This window comes from Poecile atricapillus, chromosome 21 (assembly GCF_030490865.1).
Source record: "Poecile atricapillus isolate bPoeAtr1 chromosome 21, bPoeAtr1.hap1, whole genome shotgun sequence".
NCBI lineage: Eukaryota > Metazoa > Chordata > Aves > Passeriformes > Paridae > Poecile > Poecile atricapillus.
Window position 1 is genome coordinate 2,120,762 of NC_081269.1, and position 23,182 is coordinate 2,143,943.

Sequence of the window (23,182 nt, forward strand, 5' to 3'; positions counted from 1 at the left end):
CCCCTGGGCCCTCACAGCCTGTTCTGCTCTGTGCCGGGGCTTGGGCAGCAGGACCCCACACACTGGAGGACACGGGGGGAGAAACCTCCCTTGCGAGACGTGAAGGGGCTCTCGGCTTGGCCCCCTTCCAGCGCGGGCACGGCGCCCGGGGGAGCAGAACCCACCGGGGGTCTTCGCTTGGTCCCGGGGGGCGCGGGCAGGGAAAGGCGTTCCCTTCCCGGGGTGCGACCGGCACCGGGACCCCCGACGGCAGCGGGGTCCGAGGCGCTCGGAGCCGCCGTCCCGTGCGCGTCCCGCCCGGCGCTGCCCCCGCCGCTCCCCCGGGGCCTCCCGCCGGCCGCGAGGCAAAGTCCGCCCCGGCGGGCGCTAAGGGCCGGGCCGAGCCGTGCCGGGCCGGGGCGGGGGCCGGAGGAGAGGCCTTGGCGCTGATTTGCATAAGGTATAATGCCTTATGGTGGCGGTCATGGCTTGGTAGAGCGCGGCCCGCGGCCCGCAGCAGCCGCGGCCGGGGCGGAGCGGGGAGGAGGGAGGCGAGCGGCGGGCGAGCCGCGGCCCCGGGAGGATGGTGTCCCAGCTGAGCGCCCTGCAACGGGAGCTGCTGGGCGCCCTGCTCAGCTCCGGGGCCACCAAGGAGGGGCTGATCCGCGCCCTGGAGGACATGGTGCCCGCCGCCGGCTTCGGCGTCAAGCTGGAGAGCCTTCCGCTGTCTCCCGGCGGGGCCCCCGACGGCAGGGCCGCCCTCCCGCCGCTGGCCAACGGGCACGGCAAGGGCAAGCTCTCGGGCGACGAGGGCTCCGAGGACGGCGACGACTTTGACACGCCGCAGATCCTCCGCGAGCTGCAGTCGCTCAACACGGAGGAGGCCGTGGAGCAGCGGGCAGAGGTGGAGAGGATGATCAGGTACCGGCACCGGGCGCACCCCGCGCCGCGCCGGGAGCCGCCCGCAGCCGCTCGGACCGACGGGCCCGGCCCCGAGCGCCCCGCCCGGGGGTCGTTCCCGGTGTGTCGCAGCCGGTGAGGGGTCCCGGCGCTCCCTGCCCGCCCCGCGGTCGGTCCCGGCGCTCCCCGCTCGCTGCGTCCCAGCCGGTGGCGGCTCCCGGCGCTCCCTTGCCCGGCGCTGCCGGGTCCCCGCGGCGGAGGGCAGCGGGCAGGGGGAAGCCGGAGCCCTCGGCCGCCTCCCCCCCGCCCCGTCGGGGCTGCCCGGCTCCGGTCGCGGCGGGGCCGGGGGTGCCGGGGCCGTGGGGACTCGGACCGGCCGCCGGCTCCGTCCCTCCGCGCCGGCGGCTCCAAACATAAACCGCACCACGTGGAGCCCGGGGCGTTATTAATTTATTTCTATAAATCATCAACAGAAAGATACACAAAGGGCCGCGATCAGGGCGATCGGGCCGGAGGGTTATTCATTGCCGGGGTTGTAAAGCGGACGGGAGCGGGGAAGGAGGAGGGAACCCCCGACGGCGGCGGCTCCGCTCCGGCCCATCCCGAGATGCGGCTCCGCTCCGAGCCGGGTCGGGCCGGGCCGGGCCGAACGGGGCAGCCCCGGGCTCGGCGGGCAGCGCTGCCCCGGCCCGTGGGGGCGCGGGCGGCACCGGCCCCGCTGCGGAGCCCGGGGGAAGCGGCGCCGGTGGGAGCCGGTGGGAGTCCCCGGGTGCGGCGGGGACGCCTCGGGCTCCGTCCGTGTGCCCGTGCCCTCTGGCAGCCTGCAGAGCCCGGGGACAGCCCCGACTCTTCCCCCCGACACCCCGGGATCCCGGCGGCTCCGGTCCTGTCCCGGCACCAGCCGGTGCGCTTTGGGGACAGGGCAGTGTCACCCGTGCCTGCCCAGGCTGGGACCCTCCGGGTTCCAAAGCGGCTCCGTGCGAGGGAGGATCCATCGCAGGCCTTTCCCGATGGGTTCCCACCCCTCCTGCTTGGCACGGAGCCCCTCAGCCCTGGCTGCTCCCACCTGGCCCCGGTGCCCTCCTTGGTGGCCACATCCATGCCCGGGGTGGCCGCGGTGGCCGGGGGCGCTGAGCGGGCCGGGCCCCGGGATCACTGTGCTCCCACAGGTGTTTCTGTGCAAAGTTTGCCTTGGGTGCAAACAAGAGCGGGCACATGTCCCTGAGGAGCCTTTGCAAAGAGCTCGTGTTTGCTCTGAGAGAGGCCTTTGTACTTGGAGAGGGAGCGGGTAGGGGAGCCAGGAGACAGCGACTGCAGCCGTGCTTGGGGGCTGAACCCCCAGTTCTGGTGTCCCACCCGGGGCAGCCTCAGGCTCGGGCTGTTCCCACATCCCTGGGGCCGCTCAGCCCTGCAGCTCGCCGGGGCCCTGGGCTGGGCTTGGCTTCCCACTCAGCTCCCAGGTGTGGGAGAGACACCCCAGGGCTCCCTCCCTGCCCGTCCCACCTGCCGGGGCTCACCCGGTCCTCACCGGGGAACAGCCGGTCCCATCCATGGGCTGGGGACCTGGGGAGAGCCACCAGCCCTGGGGACCCAGCAAAGGCACCCCAAAAGGTGTGGGGAGTGCAGAACCTGGTGTGCAGGGAGATGCTGAGCAGGACGTGATTTCTGCTGGGAGCCAGGTTTATAATCCTTCTGTATAAATTCTTGGCATATTTCTCTGAGGATGTGGAGTGTATTTACCTGGTTTGGAGGTTGACAAAATGGGTGAGCTGGTCTGGGAATCCCTGGGAAGAGGAACAGGCTTTACCCCCAGCCTGTGTGTGAGGCTGAATGGGGAAATGGCTCTTTCTTGGGCAGCACTGGCAGCCAGGCTTTATGGGGCTAATTTTGTGCAAGAAAAACACCTTTCCATTACTTTGGTGGAGAAGGATCGTGGAGCCAGAGCTATAAACTGGTTTTCCAGTATTAGAAAGCACTCCTGTGCTGGGTCGGTGATTTGGTTTTGTTTGTAAGTAAAGTCCTGTTGAAGACTGGACAATTAATATTTGTTTTATTTCATTTTGGTGACAGAATCAAAGAAAAAGGACTGGTGTTGACTCAAAAGGTTTTCCTCTCTGGCTTTTTAGGTTACCAAAAAAGAAAGGGAAAAAAAAAAAAATAGAGGCCAAACAAACACTCAAACGTTTCATTTTGGGTCAAGTCCAAACATTTTGTTTAACATGAAACAAAATGTTTGGGTTTGGTTTCAGGTTGTTTAACCCTTTTGAATACGGTCAAGTTGATTTGTAAAGGAAAAGTCACTGCTCAGAAATTAAGAGCTGAATAATTGTTTTGAAAGTGTAAGTGTGAAACACGATGAAAATGTCAATGTGAAGCCTTTTTAAAGATAATTAAATGGAGGGAAATTCTGGGACTTATTTTTTTTTTTGCTAATTCTCAGATATTTTTCCAGCCGAAACATTACCAAATTTTATTTGAATTCCCAAATCTCATCTGTAGCCCCCGAGTCACTCATCTGACATTTCCCAAGAGTGCTGTGATTGACTGGCTCACGGTTTCACTCTGAGAAAGCGCTGCCCTGGGCTCGCTTGTGAACCAAACCGCTCTTAGAAATGATAATGAGCTCTGTTTCATTAACCTGTTATTAATCAGTAATTAGTGGGATCAGTTGGGTGACACGAAGCGCTTGTGACAAAGGTCTGTCCGAGCCCCTCAGCTCGGGCGCGCGGCTTTGCCCGGCGCCGCTGGAAGGACGTTTTCCTCCTCATCCTTCTTCTCTCTTCCCACCTTGTCCTGGGATCCCTCCCACGGGAAGGACCCCCATACTCAGCGGGGTTCCCCTGCCTGGAGGATGCAGGGCTGGGCACAAGCTCAGCCACTCCAGGAAGGCTCCGTGGCTCCTGCCCGGGGTGTGACAAAGCCCTGCTTGGCTCTGCTCCGGTACTTCTGCCGTGGATCCAACCAGCTTTGTTTTCAAGCTGCATTCAGGAAAACAAGTAAGAAATCAACTTGTTGGGCTTTTTTTTTTCTTTTTTTCCTCCACTTGACAAGTTGAAGGATCCAAACTAAGTAATGAATTGGGAAAGCAGCCGGATGGTTGTTGCAAGCGCGGCGTTGGGGTATCTCATTATTTGAGTGCAGGACTGTGACCAGGTCTGGTCACACCGATTTTTCAGTGCTGAAAGTGCTCCCTTTTAGCCCAGAATAAACCCTGGGGTCTTGGATACAGCACAGGTGTTTTGACCTGTTCCTCTGCTGTCACACTGGGCATTCGATGGAGCTAAAGACCACGGACAGCATTTGGATTTTCAGCTGTAATTTTATGTGTTCTAAAATAACAAAGCAGACCCTAAATCAGCATCAGCTACCCCAAGGATAGTAAAGTAGTGTGATTTGGAGAAGAGTCATTTACACCTGGATCCTACAGGAGCCAAATTCAAGTGTTTAATAATAATCAGGAATGACTCAAAATTTTTGGGGGGTTTGGTTTCGGTTTTGCCTTCGGGGACTCGTCGGGGTTTGTGTGCCTGGTTTGACCTTGGCTTCTCAGCCTTCTGTATGTGGTCGGTGCGTGCACAGCTGTGGGAGCGAGGGAATAGGGTCCCTTTTGAGGGGATACTGAGATTTTTAGATCATTGGGAATGGAAGGAAGAAGCTACACAGCAAGCGTGGCGGGTGGGCTTGGGTGGCTGTGCAGGGGTCCCTGCCAGCCCGTGGGGATCCCGGGGACGCGGGGCACGGTGCAGGTGCTGCACCCATGAGCAGGGGCAGGAGAAGCATCCCCAGCACTTCTCTTTCTTCATTAAGAGACCAGGATGGGCTTCCCATGCCCATCCACGTGCGTATGTCCCACGGGAGAAATCGCACTGCACGTACCGGCAGCAGTCCGTGGGCGGGCTGTGCTTCTCCACGGAGGATCTGGAGGAGCTTTGGTGGCAGCAGTGAGAGCTTGGTGTGTCCCAGCAGGACACTGGGATCCTCTGCTTCTCCCTCCCTGGGGGAACAGTCTGGCTGGCAACCCCTGGCGTGGATGTGAGCGCCCATCCTGCCAGCCCTGGGGTGGGACAGGGCTGTTTTGGGGGCCTTTGGGAACCCTCTGAGGATCTTGTGTCCTTCTGAAATAATAATAATAATAATAATAATAATAATAATAATAATAATAATAATAATAATAATAATAATAATAATAATAATAATAATAATAATAATAATAATAATAATAACAATAATAACAATAATAACAATAATAACAATAACAATAACAATAGTAATGAAAAGTTTCCATTATGGGAAGAAGCAAATACTGGGGGCTTTTCCCTGGCAGCAGATATTAACCCTTGGTTTCCCTGCCCACAGTGAGGACCCGTGGCGGGCAGCGAAGATGATCAAGGGGTACATGCAGCAGCACAACATCCCGCAGCGGGAGGTGGTGGATGTCACCGGCCTCAACCAGTCCCACCTCTCCCAGCACCTCAACAAAGGCACCCCCATGAAGACCCAGAAGAGAGCTGCCCTGTACACGTGGTACGTCCGCAAGCAGCGGGAGATCCTCCGGCGTAAGTACCTGTGGGAATGGTGGGGGGAGAGGGGGTCCCTGTGTCCCTGTCCTGCCCCTGGGTACCAGCACAGCCCCCAGACTCCAGCTGTGCAGCATCTCCCCAAAACCCTTTTCCAAGTAAAATTAATTTAAGGTGCAGGAAGTGTGGGTGAGAGCCCCTCTTGGTGGCAGGGTTCCCCCTGGCTCAGCTGGATATTTGTATTTGTTAGAGCTGGGAAAGCAATTAATGATGGCTCGCAATTAGGTGCCTTTCACACCTTTGCCCCTTTTCCTTGTTATTTTCCAGGCTGCTCATAAGTGCAAAAAATGTAGAGAGAGAAAATGAAAACCCCCTGAACTGCTGCTGTCTGTAGCAGGGTTTGGGGCAGTCTGTGCTGTTTAAAATGCAGATGATTTTGACCAAGCACATGGACTATTCCTGTGAGCCCCTCTCCCGTTGTTGCCTGCCCTGAGATCTGTCCCGTAGCTCTCAGAGCAGCCCCGAGTGGCACTGGCAGCCCCCAGGAAAGGGCTCTGCCTCCCTCCTCCAAAGGGATGCAATATCCAGCAGCCGGGAAGTGCAGAGAAGGGTTTAGCACCAAATACCATCGCTCTGAAAACACACCTTGAGACGTTAGAGCAAACAGAGCCTGCTCCAGCCTTGCCCTGGGCTTCCCCCCCCGTCACGGGGGGAAAAGCCATTATAAAAAGAGGGAGAATTCCCCTGCAAAACTGGGAATAATAAAACCCTCCCATTAATCTCCCTTTACTGCCCTGGTGACAAGCGCCGGGGCTGAGGCGGCCGCCGAAGGTCACCTCTGGTGCTGCCCGCCCCGGGCACGGGGCCGTGTCCCACCAGGCTGGGAGGGGAGCGGGAGGGGAGCTGTGGGTGAGCAGAGAGGGGCACCCTCTCGGGGGGCTTCACGCTCATCCCGCCCAGCTCCTTGCTTGGAAAAATCCTCCCAAAACAAGTGCAGGCTGGCAGGGGCCCTGCCCATGAATATGCATGGCCATAGGCATGCCCTGCACATGCCTCCCCATTAAACAGGGGTGGCAGCGGGCTGGGGTGGGTGGCAGGGAGCACCTGGCTTGCTCCAAAGCCCGCCGTGGGCTCGGGTGCCGCGGGAGGGGACACGGGGGGGCCGCCTCGGCGGGACCGTGACTCCGAGCGGCGGCTACAGGCCAGCTCACGTCTGCTCCTTTCTCTTTCAGAGTTCAACCAGACAGTCCAGGGTTGTGGAAATATGACAGACAAAGGCAGTCAGGATCAGCTGCTGTTTCTCTTTCCAGAGTTCAATCAGCAGAACCAGGGGGCTGCCCAGCTCGACGACGCCTGCTCTGAAACCCCCAGCAAGAAGATGCGGCGCAATCGGTTCAAGTGGGGGCCGGCCTCCCAGCAAATCTTGTACCAAGCCTACGAGCGCCAGAAGAACCCCAGCAAGGAGGAGAGAGAGACCCTGGTGGAGGAGTGCAACAGGTAACTCAGGCTGCCCCACACAGCCTGCGCTGCCTGCCCTGCCCCACAGCCTCAGCCGTGGCAGGTGCCGGGCTCCCGGCTCGTGGCACAGCTCTGCCCAGCTGCCCGGCCTCTCCTTGCCATGCTTTGCCCCTCTGGGTGATGTCTGGGGCAGAGTGAGCTCCATGCTTGGGCAGGGGTGTGATGGGAATGCTGCAAGGATGATGCAGGGCTGCAGTGGGGATAGCACAGGGATGCAATAGGGATGCTGTGGGGATGCTGTGGGGATAGCACAGGGATAGCACAGGGATAGCACAGGGATGCTGTGGGGATAGCACAGGGATGGCACAGGGATGCTGTGGGGATAGCACAGGGATGCTGTGGGGATAGCACAGGGATGCTGTAGGGATGCTGTAGGGATAGCACAGGGATAGCACAGGGATAGCACAGGGATGCTGTGGGGATAGCACAGGGATGGCACAGGGATGCTGTAGGGATAGCACAGAGATAGCACAGGGATGCTGTAGGGATAGCACAGGGATGCTGTGGGGATAGCACAGGGATGCTGTAGGGATGCTGTAGGGATGCTGTAGGGATAGCACAGAGATGCTGTAGGGATAGCACAGGGATGGAGTGGGGATAGCACAGGGATAGCACAGGGGTAGCACAGGGATAGCACAGGGATAGCACAGGGATAGCACAGGGATGCTGTGGCGTTCCAGCAATATCAGAGGGAGCAGGGATGGCCTTTACAGTATGGCTGTATTTGAAGAGAGCAGGTGGGCTTGCAGGAGGGGCTGGAACTCCCCCAGGTTTGTTGTGTCCTGAGGCCCCTGCCTGCCCCCAGCAGCAGCAGCCTCGCTCCAACGTGTCCCCTTGCGCTGGCAGGGCCGAGTGTCTGCAGCGAGGAGTGTCCCCCTCCAAGGCACACGGGCTGGGCTCCAACCTGGTCACCGAGGTCCGTGTGTACAACTGGTTTGCCAACCGGCGCAAGGAGGAGGCTTTCCGCCAGAAACTGGCCATGGACGCCTACAGCTCGGGCCAGCCCCCGCACAGCATGAACCTGCTGCTGTCCCACGGCTCCCCACACCACAACCAGCCCAGCGCCTCCCCGCCCAGCAAAATGCCAGGTAAGGCTCGCCCGGGGTGCTCGGGGGGGGATGGCAGAGCTCGGGGGTGCTGGGCCCGTGGGGCTGTGTGTGTGAGGATGCTCACCCTGCTTCCAGCCTCAGGGAGGGACGGTGATGGAGAGGAGCGCGTCCTGGCACTGCAGTGTTACGGCCGGGCCAGCCGCGTGGTGAGGGCTGGATTTCCGTCATGCCGAGGATAAATCAGTGTTTTTTTGATGGCTTTGACTCACGGGAGTTCCGTGTGGGCTCGGCTGGGCAGGGCGAGAGGAGCTGCCCGGGCCAGTGCCGGCCCAGGGGATGTAGCCCAGTGGGGAGCGCGGTCCCGGGTGCCCGAGGGGAGCGTGGCAGCGTGTCCTGGCCTCGCTGCAGGGCTGGAGACACCCCGGGCTGGGTGCACGACTCTGCAGCATCCCCGTGCCCCAGCGAGGACCGGGCAGAGCAGAGCAGAGCCGCCGAAAACTCCCGGGGACTGAAGTGGGGGATTACGCCGTGGGGAGGGGGCTGCACACTGCGGGGGGCTCAGGGGCCAGAGGCCTTGTTGGGAGAACGATCTCCATCCCTTACGTGCCCCGGCGGGACAGGGTGAGGGGGGTCAGCCCCACGTCCCCTCGGACACAGCCCCGGCCGGGGAGGCTGGAACCGGGCACCTGCTGGCAATGACCCCGCCCGGCCCCGAACACACACCCAGCTCGTTCCAAAGGCAAACTCCGAGTGGCGGAGAGTCCCCGGGAAGGGCAGGGTGCCTGCGGACACCAGCACGGCTGTTGGCAGCCCCCCGAGGGGTCCCGGCCCTGGCGGGAGCCGGCAGCATCCCGGGGACAGCCAGCGGTGACCAAAATGTGACCTTGCTCCAGGAATGCCCCGCACAATGCGGGGACAGGGAGGACGTTTGCCCTCCTGTCAGCGGCTGATTGCTTACAAGGTGCCCTACAAGCACATTGTCAGCAGAATCAGCTGTTTTCGGTGTCGCGGCGGGCTTCACAATGCCCCACCAGCATGCAGCCCCGCATTGTCACGGCGTTGTCCCCCGTGCATGCTTAATTGACAATTAAGCCGGGGCTTTGAACGAAGCCCGCTGCCTTTGATGTGCCCCCGGGCTGCCAGCGCACATGGGGCACCCCCCGAGAGCCTTTGTTTTCTTCTATTAGGGGACAGCAATTACTGTAACCGCGGGCATTTATCTTGGGGCTGGAGGGCCGTTAAGCCCCAACCTTTATTTTCCCGTCGGAGCGGTGCCAGCAGGGGCCGGCCGTGGCTATAGGGCCGGTGACAGCCCCTCCCGAGGGGCTTTTGAGCAGGGCAGGAGTGATGGCTGCGAGAAGAGCCCCTCCGGAGGGGTCAGGAGGGCTCGGCTGCGGGAGTTTCTTGGCGGTCGGTGCTTGTATCCATCCCGAGGAGGAGGAGATGGACACGGCAAGGGACACTGTGGGGTTTTAGGGTTGCTTTGGGGGCAGCAGGCAGGGATGGAGATGAGCCATGATTGCTCAGGGTGCTTGGACCAAGCTGGGTCCGAGAGGCTTCCAGGTCCCGAAACACCGCTGGGTCCATCGCTGCTGGAACCTCCTCCAGGAGATTTCTGGGGATCCACTGCTGGTGGGGCACATTCGGTGCCTGGCTGACCCCGTCCTGGCTGTCCATGCTGGGATTTGAACTGTCCTTGCCCCGATGTGGCGGCGTCTGGGCCGCTCAATGCCTTAACAGCTTAATGACAGCACGGGGACACTGTCCCTGCCCCACCCGTGACATCCCCGGCAGGAAACGATGGGGCTGGAGCTGTGGGGCAGCTGCAAACCTCTCCCGTGCCTGTGCACAAAGAGGGATCGCCTCTCCTCGGGACATCAATGGGGTCTTGCAAAAGGGCGGGATGACAGCGGGGCAGGGATGAGAGCTGTAAAAGTCAAACATCCTCCGGCCTCTGCTTGGGGACCCATCTGTCAAGCCTGGAGCTGAAGTTTTTAACTATTTGGAGGTAAATACTTAAAGCCTTTCTATCTCGAAGGCTCCTCTCCGAGGCTGGACTTTTCCCTGACTCTGGGTTTTATCAGCGATCTTGGTTCCCTGTTTGATTTGAAGGTCACTCGGGGCTTTATCTCGGTGCCATGCTGTAGACTCTGGCTTATGCCATTTTTATCTTCAAGAGCCCCGAAGACAATCGGGGCATTGATGAGATTAGGGGAAGCACCGCCCGCCCTGCATACAAAGGGCTGCCCGCCCTGCAGAGCCCCAGCCCCACGGCCGGGGGGCTCAGCACCCATGGGGGGCTCAGGGTGCCTTCCTTCCTTCCTTCCTTCCTTCCTTCCTTCCTTCCTTCCTTCCTTCCTTCCTTCCTTCCTTCCTTCCTTCCTTCCTTCCTTCCTTCCTTCCTTCCTTCCTTCCTTCCTTCCTTCCTTCCTTCCTTCCTTCCTTCCTTCCTTCCTTCCTTCCTTCCTTCCTTCCTTCCTTCCTTCCTTCCTTCCTTCCTTCCTTCCTTCCTTCCTTCCTTCCTTCCTTCCTTCCTTCCTTCCTTCCTTCCTTCCTTCCTTCCTTCCTTCCTTCCTTCCTTCCTTCCTTCCTTCCTTCCTTCCTTCCTTCCTTCCTTCCTTCCTTCCTTCCTTCCTTCCTTCCTTCCTTCCTTCCTTCCTTCCTTCCTTCCTTCCTTCCTTCCTTCCTTCCTTCCTTCCTTCCTTCCTTCCTTCCTTCCTTCCTTCCTTCCTTCCTTCCTTCCTTCCTTCCTTCCTTCCTTCCTTCCTTCCTTCCTTCCTTCCTTCCTTCCTTCCTTCCTTCCTTCCTTCCTTCCTTCCTTCCTTCCTTCCTTCCTTCCTTCCTTCCTCTCCTTCCTCTCCTTCCTCTCTCTCCTTCCCTCCTCTGCAAACATCAGAGTAGCAGAGCAATATCAGAACAATCACATTTATATACATATACATGTGTATATACATATATATTAAAATGCATTACTTACCTATATATATCCATACACATTTAGGTATCTCTATGGATGGAGATAAACATAAAAATAACCCTGTTCCACCCCTGGGACTCTTCCTGAAACCCAAAGGGCAAGTGAAATGCTTTCATTTTCCTTTAAAAGAAGAGCCCATGAGCAAACCCTGGCTCTGGGGGTACCCTGGTTGTACCTGGACGCTTCCCGGTGTTCCTTGGGGTGCTGGTTCTCACTGGGACCCGGTGCCAGCAGCTGTAATATTTTACTGTCGGGCACATTGTGGGGCTCGGTGGGTACAGTGTGCTGTTTGGAGCTTTTCCCTGTTTTATGGGGGTAATTAGAACTTTATGACAGCAGCGAAATGGGAGGGTCTAGTCCCCATAAACGGGTTTATAATGGATATAAACTATGCACCTCCGTAACTGAGCAAGATTAACACTTTAGGGACAATTTGAGTGGCAGCCCAAAAATCAGAGCTGCCCTCAGGGCTGCCTGGACCTGAATTTTGGGAGGGTGAAATTGTCCCATCAGCGACCTGGCTGCCCATAATGTCAATGGGTGAAGAAGCATCACTGAGTCCAGCACGACCCCAAAAATTACATTTTCCTTTTCTCAGCCCACTCTCACGCCCTGGTCCACACCAGTGGCTGCATCCTGGGGGGTCAGGCAGACCCTGAGCTGGATCCCCGCCACCACCAGATCGCTGGTGAATTTTTTGTGTCTCTTTTGGGGTTTGGCATTGCTGGTGATGTGCAGGACATTGGTGAAGGTCTGGGCAGAAGTGCAGCCTAGAGCTGGGGGAAGAGGCAGACGCTGAGGTTGGGATGTGCTGTGGCACGGTGGCAGCAGGGCTCCTGCTGCATGGGAAACACAGTTAAAAGTACAACGAGGAGCTTTTTAAAATACAATTTATTAATATCAAACATAACTTAAAGCAAAGCAGAACTAAACTGCTTTGCTGCTGGTGCCTGTCAAAGGGACAGGACTGGTGTGTGCTGAGAAAATGGCACAAGGCTGCAATGAAAGTGATAAAGAGACCAATCCTTGCCCTGAACTCCACTATCCCCCTACCCCAAAAGCCGAGTCAGGAGGATGAGTGTGGTGCCCCAGAGAAGCTGGGGCGTGCTGGGGCTGTCTCTGGGTGCCCAGGACCCCCTCACCCTGGGGCTCACGCTGTGTTCCCTGTTCCCTGGAACAGGGTTAAGGCTATGGGAGCCGGACCCTGCAGCTCGTCTGGGGCAGGGGAAAGCAGTAAAACATTTCACAGGCTGTGCAGCTCAGGGGCCACACAATGGCCTGTCCCATAAACAGATTTTATATTATGGCTATAGCTCCAGTTAAAATAAAGCCTTGAGGAGGGAAGGCTCCACGGCCATTCCTGGTGAACCCATCCAGGCTCCTCTCCTGAGCAGCCGCGGGAGGAGACTGAGGGGGAATAAATCCCTTTGCACAAGGGCTGCTTCCAGCTGTGGAGGCACAGGAGAGCAGCAGGAGGACTGTTGTGTTGGGTTCTGATGGCTGTCTGAGCCCAGCTTGTAAACCCTGGCTGCCAAACCCTCAGCTCGCTCCAGGAGGAATCCTCAGCCCTGGTGCAAGCAGCTGGAGCTGTGCCCGTGCGCTCACCCGGCTGTGGGGGCTCTGTGGGGAGCTCCCCGAGGTTGTGCTGCCAGGTTCCCAGGGCTCAGGGATTGAGGGAAGCCTGGGGAGCTCAGGGGAAAGGCACCCCCATCACCAGGGAGCTCCGTGTGTTACAGCACTGACAACAGCAGCAGTGCCTTGTAGTGGCTTCCCAATATTAATGATCTGATCTGCCCAAATCCAGCCCACCCTGGGGACACATCAGTAATAACACCCCTCCCATTGTGGGAATGGGGAAAACCCAGTGAGAATTGATGTTCCCTAAAGGAAGCCCTGGCAGGAGGCTTCTCCCAGCCCAGCAAGCGGCTCCTGAGCAGGGGCCTTGGTGGGGCTGGAGAGTGGCACTGCTGTCACCGGCCCAGAGCCCAGCCTGGCTCTCCTGGGGAGAGTTAATCTTCATCAAGTCTCTTCATCAAGACACAGAGTCATCAGTGGCTTTATCTAGAGACCCAAAATCTCAGTCCCCAGCCTATCTGGGAATCTCGGCGCTGGTTATTGTTCCTCAAACAATCAAAGTCTTGTCCTTGGGGTTGCGAGGAAGAGCTTGGAAATCAGCATTGCACCTCTTGTGTGTTTTGAAGTCAACTTCAGAGCCTTGGGTGGCTTGGCTCATGAGTTACCACCCCCTCAGCTGGATAGGGCATGATTTTGCATTTAGAATGAACTTTTTTTGTTGTTCTTACTGAGCCCAGAAGAGCTTGAATTCAGCAGAAATTCTGATTTCCTTTGCGAGAGGAGCCGTCTGCGCTCTCGTCTATCTCTCAGATCGCACCCAGAAGAAAGGGCTTTATTTTATCTCCCCTCCCATTGTTTCAGCAGCGCCGGGATCCCGGCCCAGAGTGAAGCACCCTCTGCAGGGCCGGGGCTGCGGGAGGAATGTGTGTGACAGTGCCCGGGTTGAGTAATGTTTACCCTGTTCATGGCAGGGACGTCCACTCGGGCCGGCAAATATCCACCTGCCAGAGGACATTCTTTTATTATCAGGGATAAAGGGGTTTGCTGGGAAATCATCAGGAACCAGACATGGTGAGGAGATTCCTATCTGCGGGTCGTGTTTAACCAGCTGATGGGGAAAACTCGGAGGCGATTACGGAGTGGCTGTGTTGTGGTTTTGGTGGAGGGCGTGCGTGGGTCTGTGCTTGGGCAGATGATTTTGGAGCTGGTGGAAAGCTCCTGCACTCCAGTTATTATTTCTTTGTTTTTCCTTGGTTCAGAGATTAATTTTGGAGTAGAGCATCCTCCACCTGCACCTCCCCTGTGGTGGTCATTCTCAGGGACTGTCCCCAGTGTCCCTGTGCAGTGGCCGGGGTCGTGGGTGGGTGATGCTCATGGTGGCTGGCAAGGTGGGCTTTGCCATCGCGGGTTTTTTCCCCAGGAGAGCCGTGGTTTGTCTGTCCATCATGCACTGCTTCGATCCCACAGCAGTTCAGTAAATCTGGCTGGGAGCACAGGGCTGGGCTCCTCCTAATAAATGGCTTTTCGCTGTAGCTGTCAAGGCAGCCCCGTAAAAGACACTTTTGTTTCCCATGGGTTTTCCTCAGTTAATTATTTGTGATCTGTAGATGCCTTTCCATGACACATGGCTGATCATATGGTTATCAGCGTGGGGTGCTTTTGCCAAATTAAATATATTTATATAGAAGACCTGTGCTGGGGCCAGATTTCCCTCCAGGGCAGTGGAGGGCTGGGGTCTGCTCTGGGGGTTGGTGTGTGTCTGGTCCCTCTGTTAATCATACACTTTTGGAGAGGGTGGTGAGAGGGAATCGGATGCAGAAGGGCCTGAGAAAACAGTGGGAGCCGTGGATCTGGGAGCTGGGCAGCTGGGGATGGCTGGGGCCTGCGGGGAGAGCCTCAGAGGGATGAGATGGAGGCTGCAGGGTCACTCCTCGTGGTGCAGGGTCCCTGAGCCAGCGGCCAAGAGCCGCAGCAGGACTTTGCAGGAGGGGTGTGAACTGTGCAGATGGAACACGAGGGGTGCAGCTGGGTGTGGGGCCACGGGCCCAGGTGGGGCTCATTTCCCCCCTCGTGGCACTGGGCAGTGTGGGGTTGCAGCTCCAGCCATCCTCACGGGAATTCCAGGAGATGGGGCCAGGGACGGGCTGGGAAGCGCTGCTGGCGGAAGGGACTCGGGAGCGTGTCCACATCTGTGCTTGTGCCAGGGGGCTGTGGGAGGGCTGAGGGGGTCAGCAGGACCCGGGACACCCCCCTGGCTCTCTGGGTGATGCCGATGCGGGCTGTGTTTTGCAGGGGTCCGCTACAGCCAGGCGGCGAGCGGCGAGGCGGCGTCCTCGGGGGCCATCGGCCACCACGGCAGCGGTGCCATGGTCACCACCAGCCAGGCTGTCCTGCAGCAGGTCTCCCCGGCCAGCCTGGACCCGGGCCACGGTTTGCTGTCTCCCGAAGGTAAAATGGTGAGTACACCTGGCCCATTGTGGCGGCGGCGCTGATAAGATAAGAGGGCCCAGCGGGCAGAGCAAACACGCTTTCCCCGGGTTTCACACGCGGCCCGGGCTGAACAATGGCGCATTGTGGGGGACGAGGGTGCCGCTGTCCCGCTCCCGGTGGGACACGGAGTGTTTTCCGAGATGGATCTGGCTTCATTGATCGCAGGATGAAGGCGCTGGGTGGATCACTGTTTGCTTTCCCCTGCCCATGACACGGTATCGATAAAATACCCATTCATTACTTTTTCCATAAGCCCTCCCAAGTTTGGGAAGAGCTCTCCTTGTGAGCAGGGACATTCTTGTCCCAGGCATCACCCAGGGGATTGAGGCTGCTCATGCTGGCTCTGGCCTCACAGCTCCTGCCTCTCCCCCTCCCTTGTGCCACGTCCTTGGGGCTCTGCTGTGGGGGCTTTGCTGGGCAGAGCTGTCATCCTCAGCATGGCACGAGTGGAGATGGGACATCAGCATCCCTGTGGTGCTGGACATGTCCCCACACTGCTGCTGCAGGACCTGAGCGCTCGGGGTGCCCCTTCCTGGTGCAAAGCCCCTGGAGGAGTGGGTGAAGGAGCAGGGCAAGGAGGAGGATCAGGGGTGGTGTGGGATAGCAGAGCACAGCCCATCCCTGGAGCAGGCTGGCAGAGGTTTGCCTGCAGCTGCTGCTTTTCCGGGAGCTTTTTCCTGCTGAAATCGAAAGTCAAACATGGCACTGGGCGACGGGGCCAAGCCGGTTCTTCCCGGGTTTTCACTTCCATTTTCAGAGGGCTGTCCCTCCCAGGCCATCCCGTCGGTCTCCTGGCACAGCTGGGTGGCCATGGAGGGGCTCGCTGTCCCCTCCCTCAGCTATGGCCCCGTTTCATTGTGCCTTTCTCCTGGCTGGAGAGGGTCTCTGTGCAGCCCCTCTGTGTACTCACCCTGTGAAGCCAAGTGTTCCCTGCCAAGCCGGGGGGACATTGCAGAGAACAGCCCAGCCCCCCCAGCCCACTCCCTGTGGCCCAGCACGCCCAGATCACCTCCGGGGTGTGTTGAGGCTCATAACCCTCAGCCTGGAAGCCATAAAATGAGTCAGGGATAAAGGCAGCGGCGGCAGCTCAGTGCCAGGGCGGGGATCCCCAAGGACCAGGCGATGCCAGCACCCCCTGCCAGCTCCTGGCACCAGGGCAGAGACCCCCAGAAGGGGCTGGGCAGCACGGGAGAAGGGAAGGAAGCAGATGAAACTGGGAAAAGCCACTTGGAAAAGTGCAGCAGAAGGGCCCTGCTGCGTTCTGCCCAAGGCACAGACACTGCCCAGCGCTGTGGGGACCGTGAGGGACCGCGGCTCTGCCAGCTTATCTCTGATCTCCAGGCAGGGCTAGCTGGTGCTTGCAAGTGATTTAATAGAAATATGCTGTAGGCTGTGGTTTCTGGTGAGTAAACATGTGCCTTTAATGCCCCACATGAAACAAGGAGCTGCCAAGGAAGTTGCGGCATCTTTCAGGAAGGAGCGTTACTGAGGCTCCAGAAATCTCTTGTGGCTCACTCTTTCATGCTCCAGTGTTTGCCTCAGCTGTGTTAGTGCCAAAGGGTCTACCCTGCGGGTCCAGTGCCTGGAGGGTCTTTTCCAGTCATGCACAAGCCAGGTGCAGTGCTCTGGGGCTAAACAGCCTGTGAGAGGAGCTGGGGCTGCAGGCGAGCAGCGTGTGCTTGCCGGGAGCTGTTTGACTTGTGCAGCCGAGTGTGGTGTAATGCGGCCTTGAAGGGACTTTGAAAGTGGAAAATACCGGATCAGGAAATGTGAGTCACTCCCGGGCTTTGGAATTTATTGATGGATTTGTTTCAATTGCTATCTCCAGCTCACATGTGCAAAATAAACAAGGTGCTCGGAACGGGTGTCCAGAAATGTCACCTGAAGGGCTGCAGGGATGGCCCTGGGTTGGGATTGAGGTCACTCAGTGCAAGAGGGCTAACGACAGGGATTAGGGGAAGGTGCAGCAATTAAAGAAACAAGGCATTTACACGTCCTGGGGACCAGCTCCAGTCTCACAGCACACGGCAAGTGCTTTTGTCTGGTCCCTAAACTTTGGCCCAAAAGCCTGGGCACTGGCTCTGTCTGCGCTCACCCACTCCCGTCTCACCGGTATCCTGCCAGATTGGTGACTAACATCATCACCACGGGGCCCTTTTCATCTGCTTTCTGTCATTTTTCTTCACTTTCCTGAGTTTATAGGTCCCACTTTCCCCGACAAGCACAATGGTTAAAAGTTAATGAGTGTCAAGAGCCCTCAGCTGTCCCTGTGGGCTGGAGCTTGGACTTGGGGTACAAAACAGCAAGGGCTTGGGATGTGCCGTGTTCTGGTGCCATGCTCCAGTGGAGCTGGAAGCCAGTGCCAGCAAAGTGGTTCCCAAAGCTGGTTTGCTGTATATTAACACACAGGGGAGGGCTGCAGTCAGGGTCTGCACCTGGGGCTGTGGGGGTGTGTGGGGTGAAGCCCCAGCAGGACTCTGAGGAGGGGGCTCTGCTGATGCCCCCCATGTCCCCACGAGTTCTGACGCTGTCCTGCCCTGCAGATCTCCGTGTCGGGGGGCGGGCTGCCCCCGGTGAGCACCCTGACCAACATCCACAGCCTGTCCCACCACAACCCGCAGCAATCCCAGAACCTCATCATGACGCCGCTCTCTGGAGTCATGGCCATCGCCCAGAGTAAGTGCAGCCCCACTTCTCCCCTGTCCCCTGCCCTGTGACGGTGACGCTGCCCGCTCCTGACAGCCCCCTCTGCTCTCTCCCTGCTCCCAGGTCTGAACACCTCGCAGGCTCAGAGTGTCCCCGTCATCAACAGCGTGGCTGGCAGCCTGGCAGCCCTGCAGCCGGTGCAGTTCTCGCAGCAGCTGCACAGCCCGCACCAGCAGCCGCTGATGCAGCAGTCCCCCGGCCACATGCCGCAGCAGCCCTTCATGGCCACCGTCACCCAGCTGCAGAACTCTCACAGTAAGGGCTGGGGAAGCTGCAGAGGGCCCTGGAAATGAATTCAGACGGGAAATCGGCTTGTGCTCTCCTCCTGCTCTCCCCTGCCCAAGCTGGCAGCCTGGGCTGCTGCCCCTCTCTCGTGGCTCCAGCCCATGGGATGCTCAGCAGTGCAGGGTGGTCACATCCCACCTCATCCCCTCCTTCCCCCGCTCCATCCGTCTGGTGCAGCCACAGCCCCTCAGTCCCCGCGGGTTTCTGGGGGGGAGCTGCCACCTGAGAATGGAGGGAAGCGCTGGGTTCCTCCCTTGGCTTGTTTAACCTCATCCCTGTGTCCCTGCTGCCCACTCCCACCCCTGGAGCTGCCGTAGCGAGGGCTGGGCTGGCTTTTCCCTGACCTGTCCCCCGCTGTCCGCAGTGTACGCGCACAAACAGGAGCCTCCCCAGTATTCCCACACCTCCCGCTTCCCCTCGGCCATGGTGGTGACGGACACCAGCAGCATCAGCACGCTCACCAACATGTCTTCCAGCAAGCAGGTAACGACCCACGGGATGTGAGGGGGCACGGGGTGCAGGGGAAGGTGGGCTGGAGCTTTTCCCACTCCGGATATGGGGCTGGAGGTGGGAGAGCAGAGACCCCATCGTGCTGCCTGCGCTCCACTCATGGGAAGCTGAGGATGAGAACCACATCCCTGAGGATGAGAACCACATCCCTGAGGATGAGAACCACATCCCAGCCTCTTCTGAAACATCTGCTTGCAGGTGGCGAGCTGGGGATTTGGGCGATTTTGTCTGACACTTGGTGGTACCTGCTCATCCCTGAGGCAACTCCATGAGAGTGGGAGCATCCTGCTGGGGCTGAGGAGGTAGAACCAAGCAGGCTCTGTTGCCCGTGCCCAGGGGGATCAACCCTGGTTGGAGTCAAGTGGAGTCCAAGGCTCCCCAACTTCCCCCAGCCCATAAACCTTTATCATCTGCCCACTGCAGGTGTAGGGCCGGACTTATCCTGGTTCAAATCAGGTGTGTGAGGTTTTCCTTAGACAATAGTCCCTTTCTGAGAGCCAGTTCTGGGGACTGTGGGAAATATGTGGCCCTTATTGATCGCTAGATAAATAAGAGAGAGCCTTGAACTTGCATTCAGATAAACTTTCTTCCCGAGGTTTGACAGGGGACAGGAAAAAAATGTCTGCAATGACCACAGAGTAAATAGAGTGTGGGATTGCTCTGAGACCCCCCCGGCATCGCTGTGAGATCCTTGGCGAGGCTGAAGGAAGGGGCTGGGCTGCAAAGGGGAGACGTGGGGGGTTTGGGGTGCTTGGGAAGGGGTCACGAACGCCACGTCCCCAGGGTCCCACTCAGGGTGACCATTCAGGCACGGCCGCCCCTCCGAGCTCCATTTCCTCCGTGCAGCTTTATCGGCCCATCTGCTGCGCGCTCAGCCCGAACTGCCCCTGATTAATCGAGCTCTCCTGCCTTTGATGCCGGGCTGGCCGGGCAGCCCCGGGACACAGGAAATGTCCCTGGCAGGGAGATAGAGCCCGGCCATCCCCGCTGCCTCCGGGCCCTGCGATCACCCTACCCTGACCAGCGCTGCCCACGGGGCTGGGGCTCCCGGGGCTTTCTGCCTCCGCCAGGTTTTTGCACTTTAATTAAAGCAGGAGGAGGTGTCGTGGCTCAGGAGGGGGGATTTGGGGCCAGAACCCTTCTCCTGCTGTGGTGAAGGGGCACCCACCCCCCCATTACCCCCAATACGTGATAAACGTCCTGCAAGCACAGGGCAGGATCTGACCTGTCTCCAACAGCAAACTCTCCCAGCCCCCTGGGTCTCTTTTCCTGCCAACCATTCGATGCCCAAGCTACAGCTGGAAAAATTTATCTTTGGACATGGTTTTCTTTCTTGCTGGTCAGCAGTTTCATTAGCCAGAGGTGAATGAAGTGTGACAGACGCAGCATGGGGGCCCCATAAATGTTGCTCACCACCCAAATTGCTCAAATACCTGAATATTTTTGGTGATTTGGGTTTCTATCATTGACTGGGGCTACCAGGGGCTGTGCCCTGGCTCTTGCACACACTGCCTTGGCATAAGGCAGGCAGCCCTCACCAGACCCCAAAACCTGTTCCGTGGTGGAGGTGGCTGCTCCAGGTCCTGCCGGGGGGATGGAGCTGGAGGGAGGTCCCTGGTCCCCCCCCAGCTCTGCCCTCGCTTGCTGTGGGTCTCTTATCAGATGTTGTTATTAGACCTGGAAGGGGCAAATACCTCCCGGTTCCTTTGACAACGCTTGAGGCCGAGCCACCATGTTTATTACGTTGGCAAACACCTGATAGCCACGGCCAGTCCCTAATGACATGTCACGGGAGGCTCCTGGCGTCTCCTTATCTCCGCCTGATGATGTTTGCTGTGTGCTCCAGCCCGCGAGGTCACCCCAGCCCTGGCCCCCGCCCACCGGGCTCTGGGGGAACCCCAGGGATGGAGAGGGATGGAGAAGGGGCCTCTGCAGTGGGATGGATGTGGCAGGGGCCACATCTTGTGGAAGAGTGCTTGGCTCTGTCCCTGGAGAGGAGAGCGATGCTGGGGGACAGCGATGAGCCCCCGGCACCGCTCCCAGCCCGGCCGAGCTCAGCCTCACGCCTGGCTGCTCCTGGGCTGCGTGGCACAGCCTGGGCACAAACAGGACCTTTTTTAGTATTACTGTGTTTGGGAGGGGGTGACGATAGCTGCCTAAGAAAGTATTTTCCCACTGCCTCCCCCACAGGGGTGCCAGGGAGGGCTCGGGGCTGAGCAGGGCAACACCAAGGTCACGGAGCAGTGCAGGAGGTGATGCCTCCGAATGCTTTGTGGTGCTGCCTCCTCCTCCTGCCTCGGTCCCCGCCGCTCACCGTGCTGTTCTCTCTCCCTCCCCAGTGTCCCCTGCAAGCCTGGTGATGCTCCACACCTCGCTGCTTTTGCACATAGCAACGGGATCTTATTTTCCACAACATCCCGAGGGCGAGCTGCGCTCAGAGCCCGGGAGTCGCCTGCCAGAGCACAGCCCAGCAGCGAGGAGCCCGACACGGAGCCGGGGCTCCCGAGCCCGCCGGGGACCAGCCCGGAGCCGCCGTGCCCACCCGGGACCTGCCTCTCCTTCCCTCCACGCAGTATTTCCAAGATGTGTCTTGGGGATTATTTTCCTGAAGTGTTTGCCTTCCAAGAGGCTCTCCCGAGGAACAAGGCACGAGCTGTGCTGGGAGCTGGCAGAAGGGGAAGATGGATCATGTTTAAGTTATACTCCTCCATTCGGCGGACTGAGAGGGACCGGGGTCTGTTACTTGGCGTTTGGAGGGAGGAATTGCATGTGTTGTTGAACTGAGCCAATTAAACTGTAAATATAGGTACAGTCTGCTCCATCCTCCCCCCTCCCCACTCCTATACATAGAGATTTATATAAAAAATAAGTAAATTTTGTCCAATGGATGTAAACTACTGTAATTAAGTGCAATTCCCCCATCTGTATATATTGGTCCTGAATATCTTCTCTTTCTCCTTTTTTTTTTTTTTTTTTTTTTATGGTAAAGGTCAGAGCTGAGGCTGGTTTTGGTTTTGTATTTCTCTTTTTCCTTTAAATGAGTTAATTCCAATCCTGGGGCTGGCAAGGACCGTGGTCAGGCAGCACTGGGCTCTGCTTAGGCAGACACGTGTCCCCTGCACGGTGACATCCCACGTGAGGTGGAGCACAGGGTGAGCTGAGCGGAGCCCTGCAGGACCTGGATGATCCATGTGGGGACAGCTGAGACTAAAAATTAATCTCAATGGACTTCCCTGCTTTTGGGGACTCTGAGATGGGCTCTGGGGGGGTGGGGAAGGACTCGGCAGCCTGGTGAACACATCCAGCTGCTGGGAGGTGTCAGCAGCTTCCAGGTGAGCCTGGAGCATTTGCTGCTACAGAGTGAATGAGGCCACACGGAATTCTGATGGGATCTTCCCCAGATGGACTCAGAGGCTGTCTCCCTTTTCCCCTCCCTCAGGGCACAGAAGGGGCTGCGTGCTCAGTTACTGCCTCATCTCCTGCCCAGTAAATGGCCAGTACAGGTGGCTTCTTTCCACCTTCAGCAGTTGGTGATGGACTTTGCTGGCTCCACCCTTAGCAGTGCACAGGGTGCTCTCGTCCTCGTGGTGCCATGGATGGATGGATGGATGGATGGATGGATGGATGGATGGATGGATGGATGGAATATGGGCCATGGTGTGAACGCTCCAGCTGCTGCCCTGTCCCACCTGGCAGCAGCTCCTGCATGGAAAGCTCCACAGAAAGATCTGCAGCTTGGGAATGATCCCAGTGCCGTGGTGAGGGCAGGTCCAGCCCAACACAGGACACACACCACAGCCCTGGAGGAGTTTGGGTGCCCAAGTCCAACATCCCAAAGCCATGGAAGCTGTTAAAGGTGTTGTCTGCCCTCTGTGAGACACGAGCTCCTCTGTACCTGCTCCTCTCTGTAAATGGATCTAATACTCCCAGTTGTGTTGATTTTTCATTAACTTTGTGCCATGTGCCAACTGCTGAGAGGGATTTAGAGAGGTGGACAGCAGCAGAGGTACCCATGGACAGATAACCATACTAAGAAGGAGAGCACTGGCTGCTCTCTTTGGGCTGAGAAAGGCTCTTTGACTCAGTTGTCTGGCACAGTGGGACCCTCACCCTTGCTGGGACTGACAGGAGCTGCCCTACGGTGAATAAGTCATCAGGAATTTGGAGACCAATATTCAGAATTACATTTAATTTAATGTATACCATAATTAAACATCTTTTCTTCTGAGTCCTTGCTTCTGCGTGGTCTGTGAATTCCACAGTGATTGTCTGGGGTGGTTTGGCAGAGGCCAGGCTGACAGGGACACATGGTGGCATGTCCCTCCTGCTGTCTCTTGCAATGATCATCTCCACTGATACCTGCCTGCTGTGGGGAGTGCAGTGTTCCCTGAATCCCCAGGTATCAGCCAGGAATGGCAGGAGGCTTTTGGAGGTGGGGAGACCCATGTCCTCATGCTCCTAATGATGCCCTAATGATGCTGCCCTCAGCCCAGCACGGTTTCTCCCTCATTCCTGCTAACTTTAGCAGCCGAGTGCTAAGCAAACCAATTAGGAGGGGAGTGCCAAAGCCAAGCCCATCCGCTTTGGATGCTGAGCCCGTGGGTCAGTGCAGCCCCAGGGGGAGGTGGCAGGGTGTGCTCTAGGGGCTGGAAAGCTTTTGAAGATCCTTGACTGTG

General features: G+C 58.2%; 1 protein-coding gene across 2 annotated transcripts; it reads left to right on the plus strand.

Annotated features, from left to right (window-relative positions):
• Nucleotides 1-412: 412 nt before the first annotated feature.
• Nucleotides 413-22,734, plus strand: HNF1B (HNF1 homeobox B). Of its 2 annotated transcripts, none has more exons than XM_058854564.1 (9): nucleotides 413-900; nucleotides 5,236-5,435; nucleotides 6,629-6,893; nucleotides 7,761-8,002; nucleotides 14,808-14,971; nucleotides 17,549-17,681; nucleotides 17,775-17,966; nucleotides 18,361-18,479; nucleotides 20,846-22,734. In XM_058854564.1, the coding sequence occupies exons 1-9, from the start codon at nucleotides 563-565 to the stop codon at nucleotides 20,864-20,866; spliced, it is 1,674 nt and encodes a 557-aa protein (XP_058710547.1). In that variant the 5' UTR covers nucleotides 413-562; the 3' UTR covers nucleotides 20,867-22,734. The 2 variants fall into 2 exon arrangements, with proteins under 2 accessions (XP_058710547.1, XP_058710548.1); XM_058854565.1 differs by having other exon boundaries at nucleotides 6,707-6,893.
• The last annotated feature ends 448 nt before the right edge of the window (nucleotides 22,735-23,182 follow it).

Bases quoted from the DNA above. Each gene is read 5' to 3' on its own strand.
- HNF1B (XM_058854564.1), top strand. From the start codon at position 563: ATGGTGTCCCAGCTGAGCGCCCTGCAACGGGAGCTGCTGGGCGCCCTG. The intron at 8,003-14,807 runs GTAAGGCTCGCC...TGTGTTTTGCAG, and splicing joins CCCGCCCAGCAAAATGCCAG to GGGTCCGCTACAGCCAGGCG. The intron at 17,682-17,774 runs GTAAGTGCAGCC...CCCTGCTCCCAG, and splicing joins AGTCATGGCCATCGCCCAGA to GTCTGAACACCTCGCAGGCT.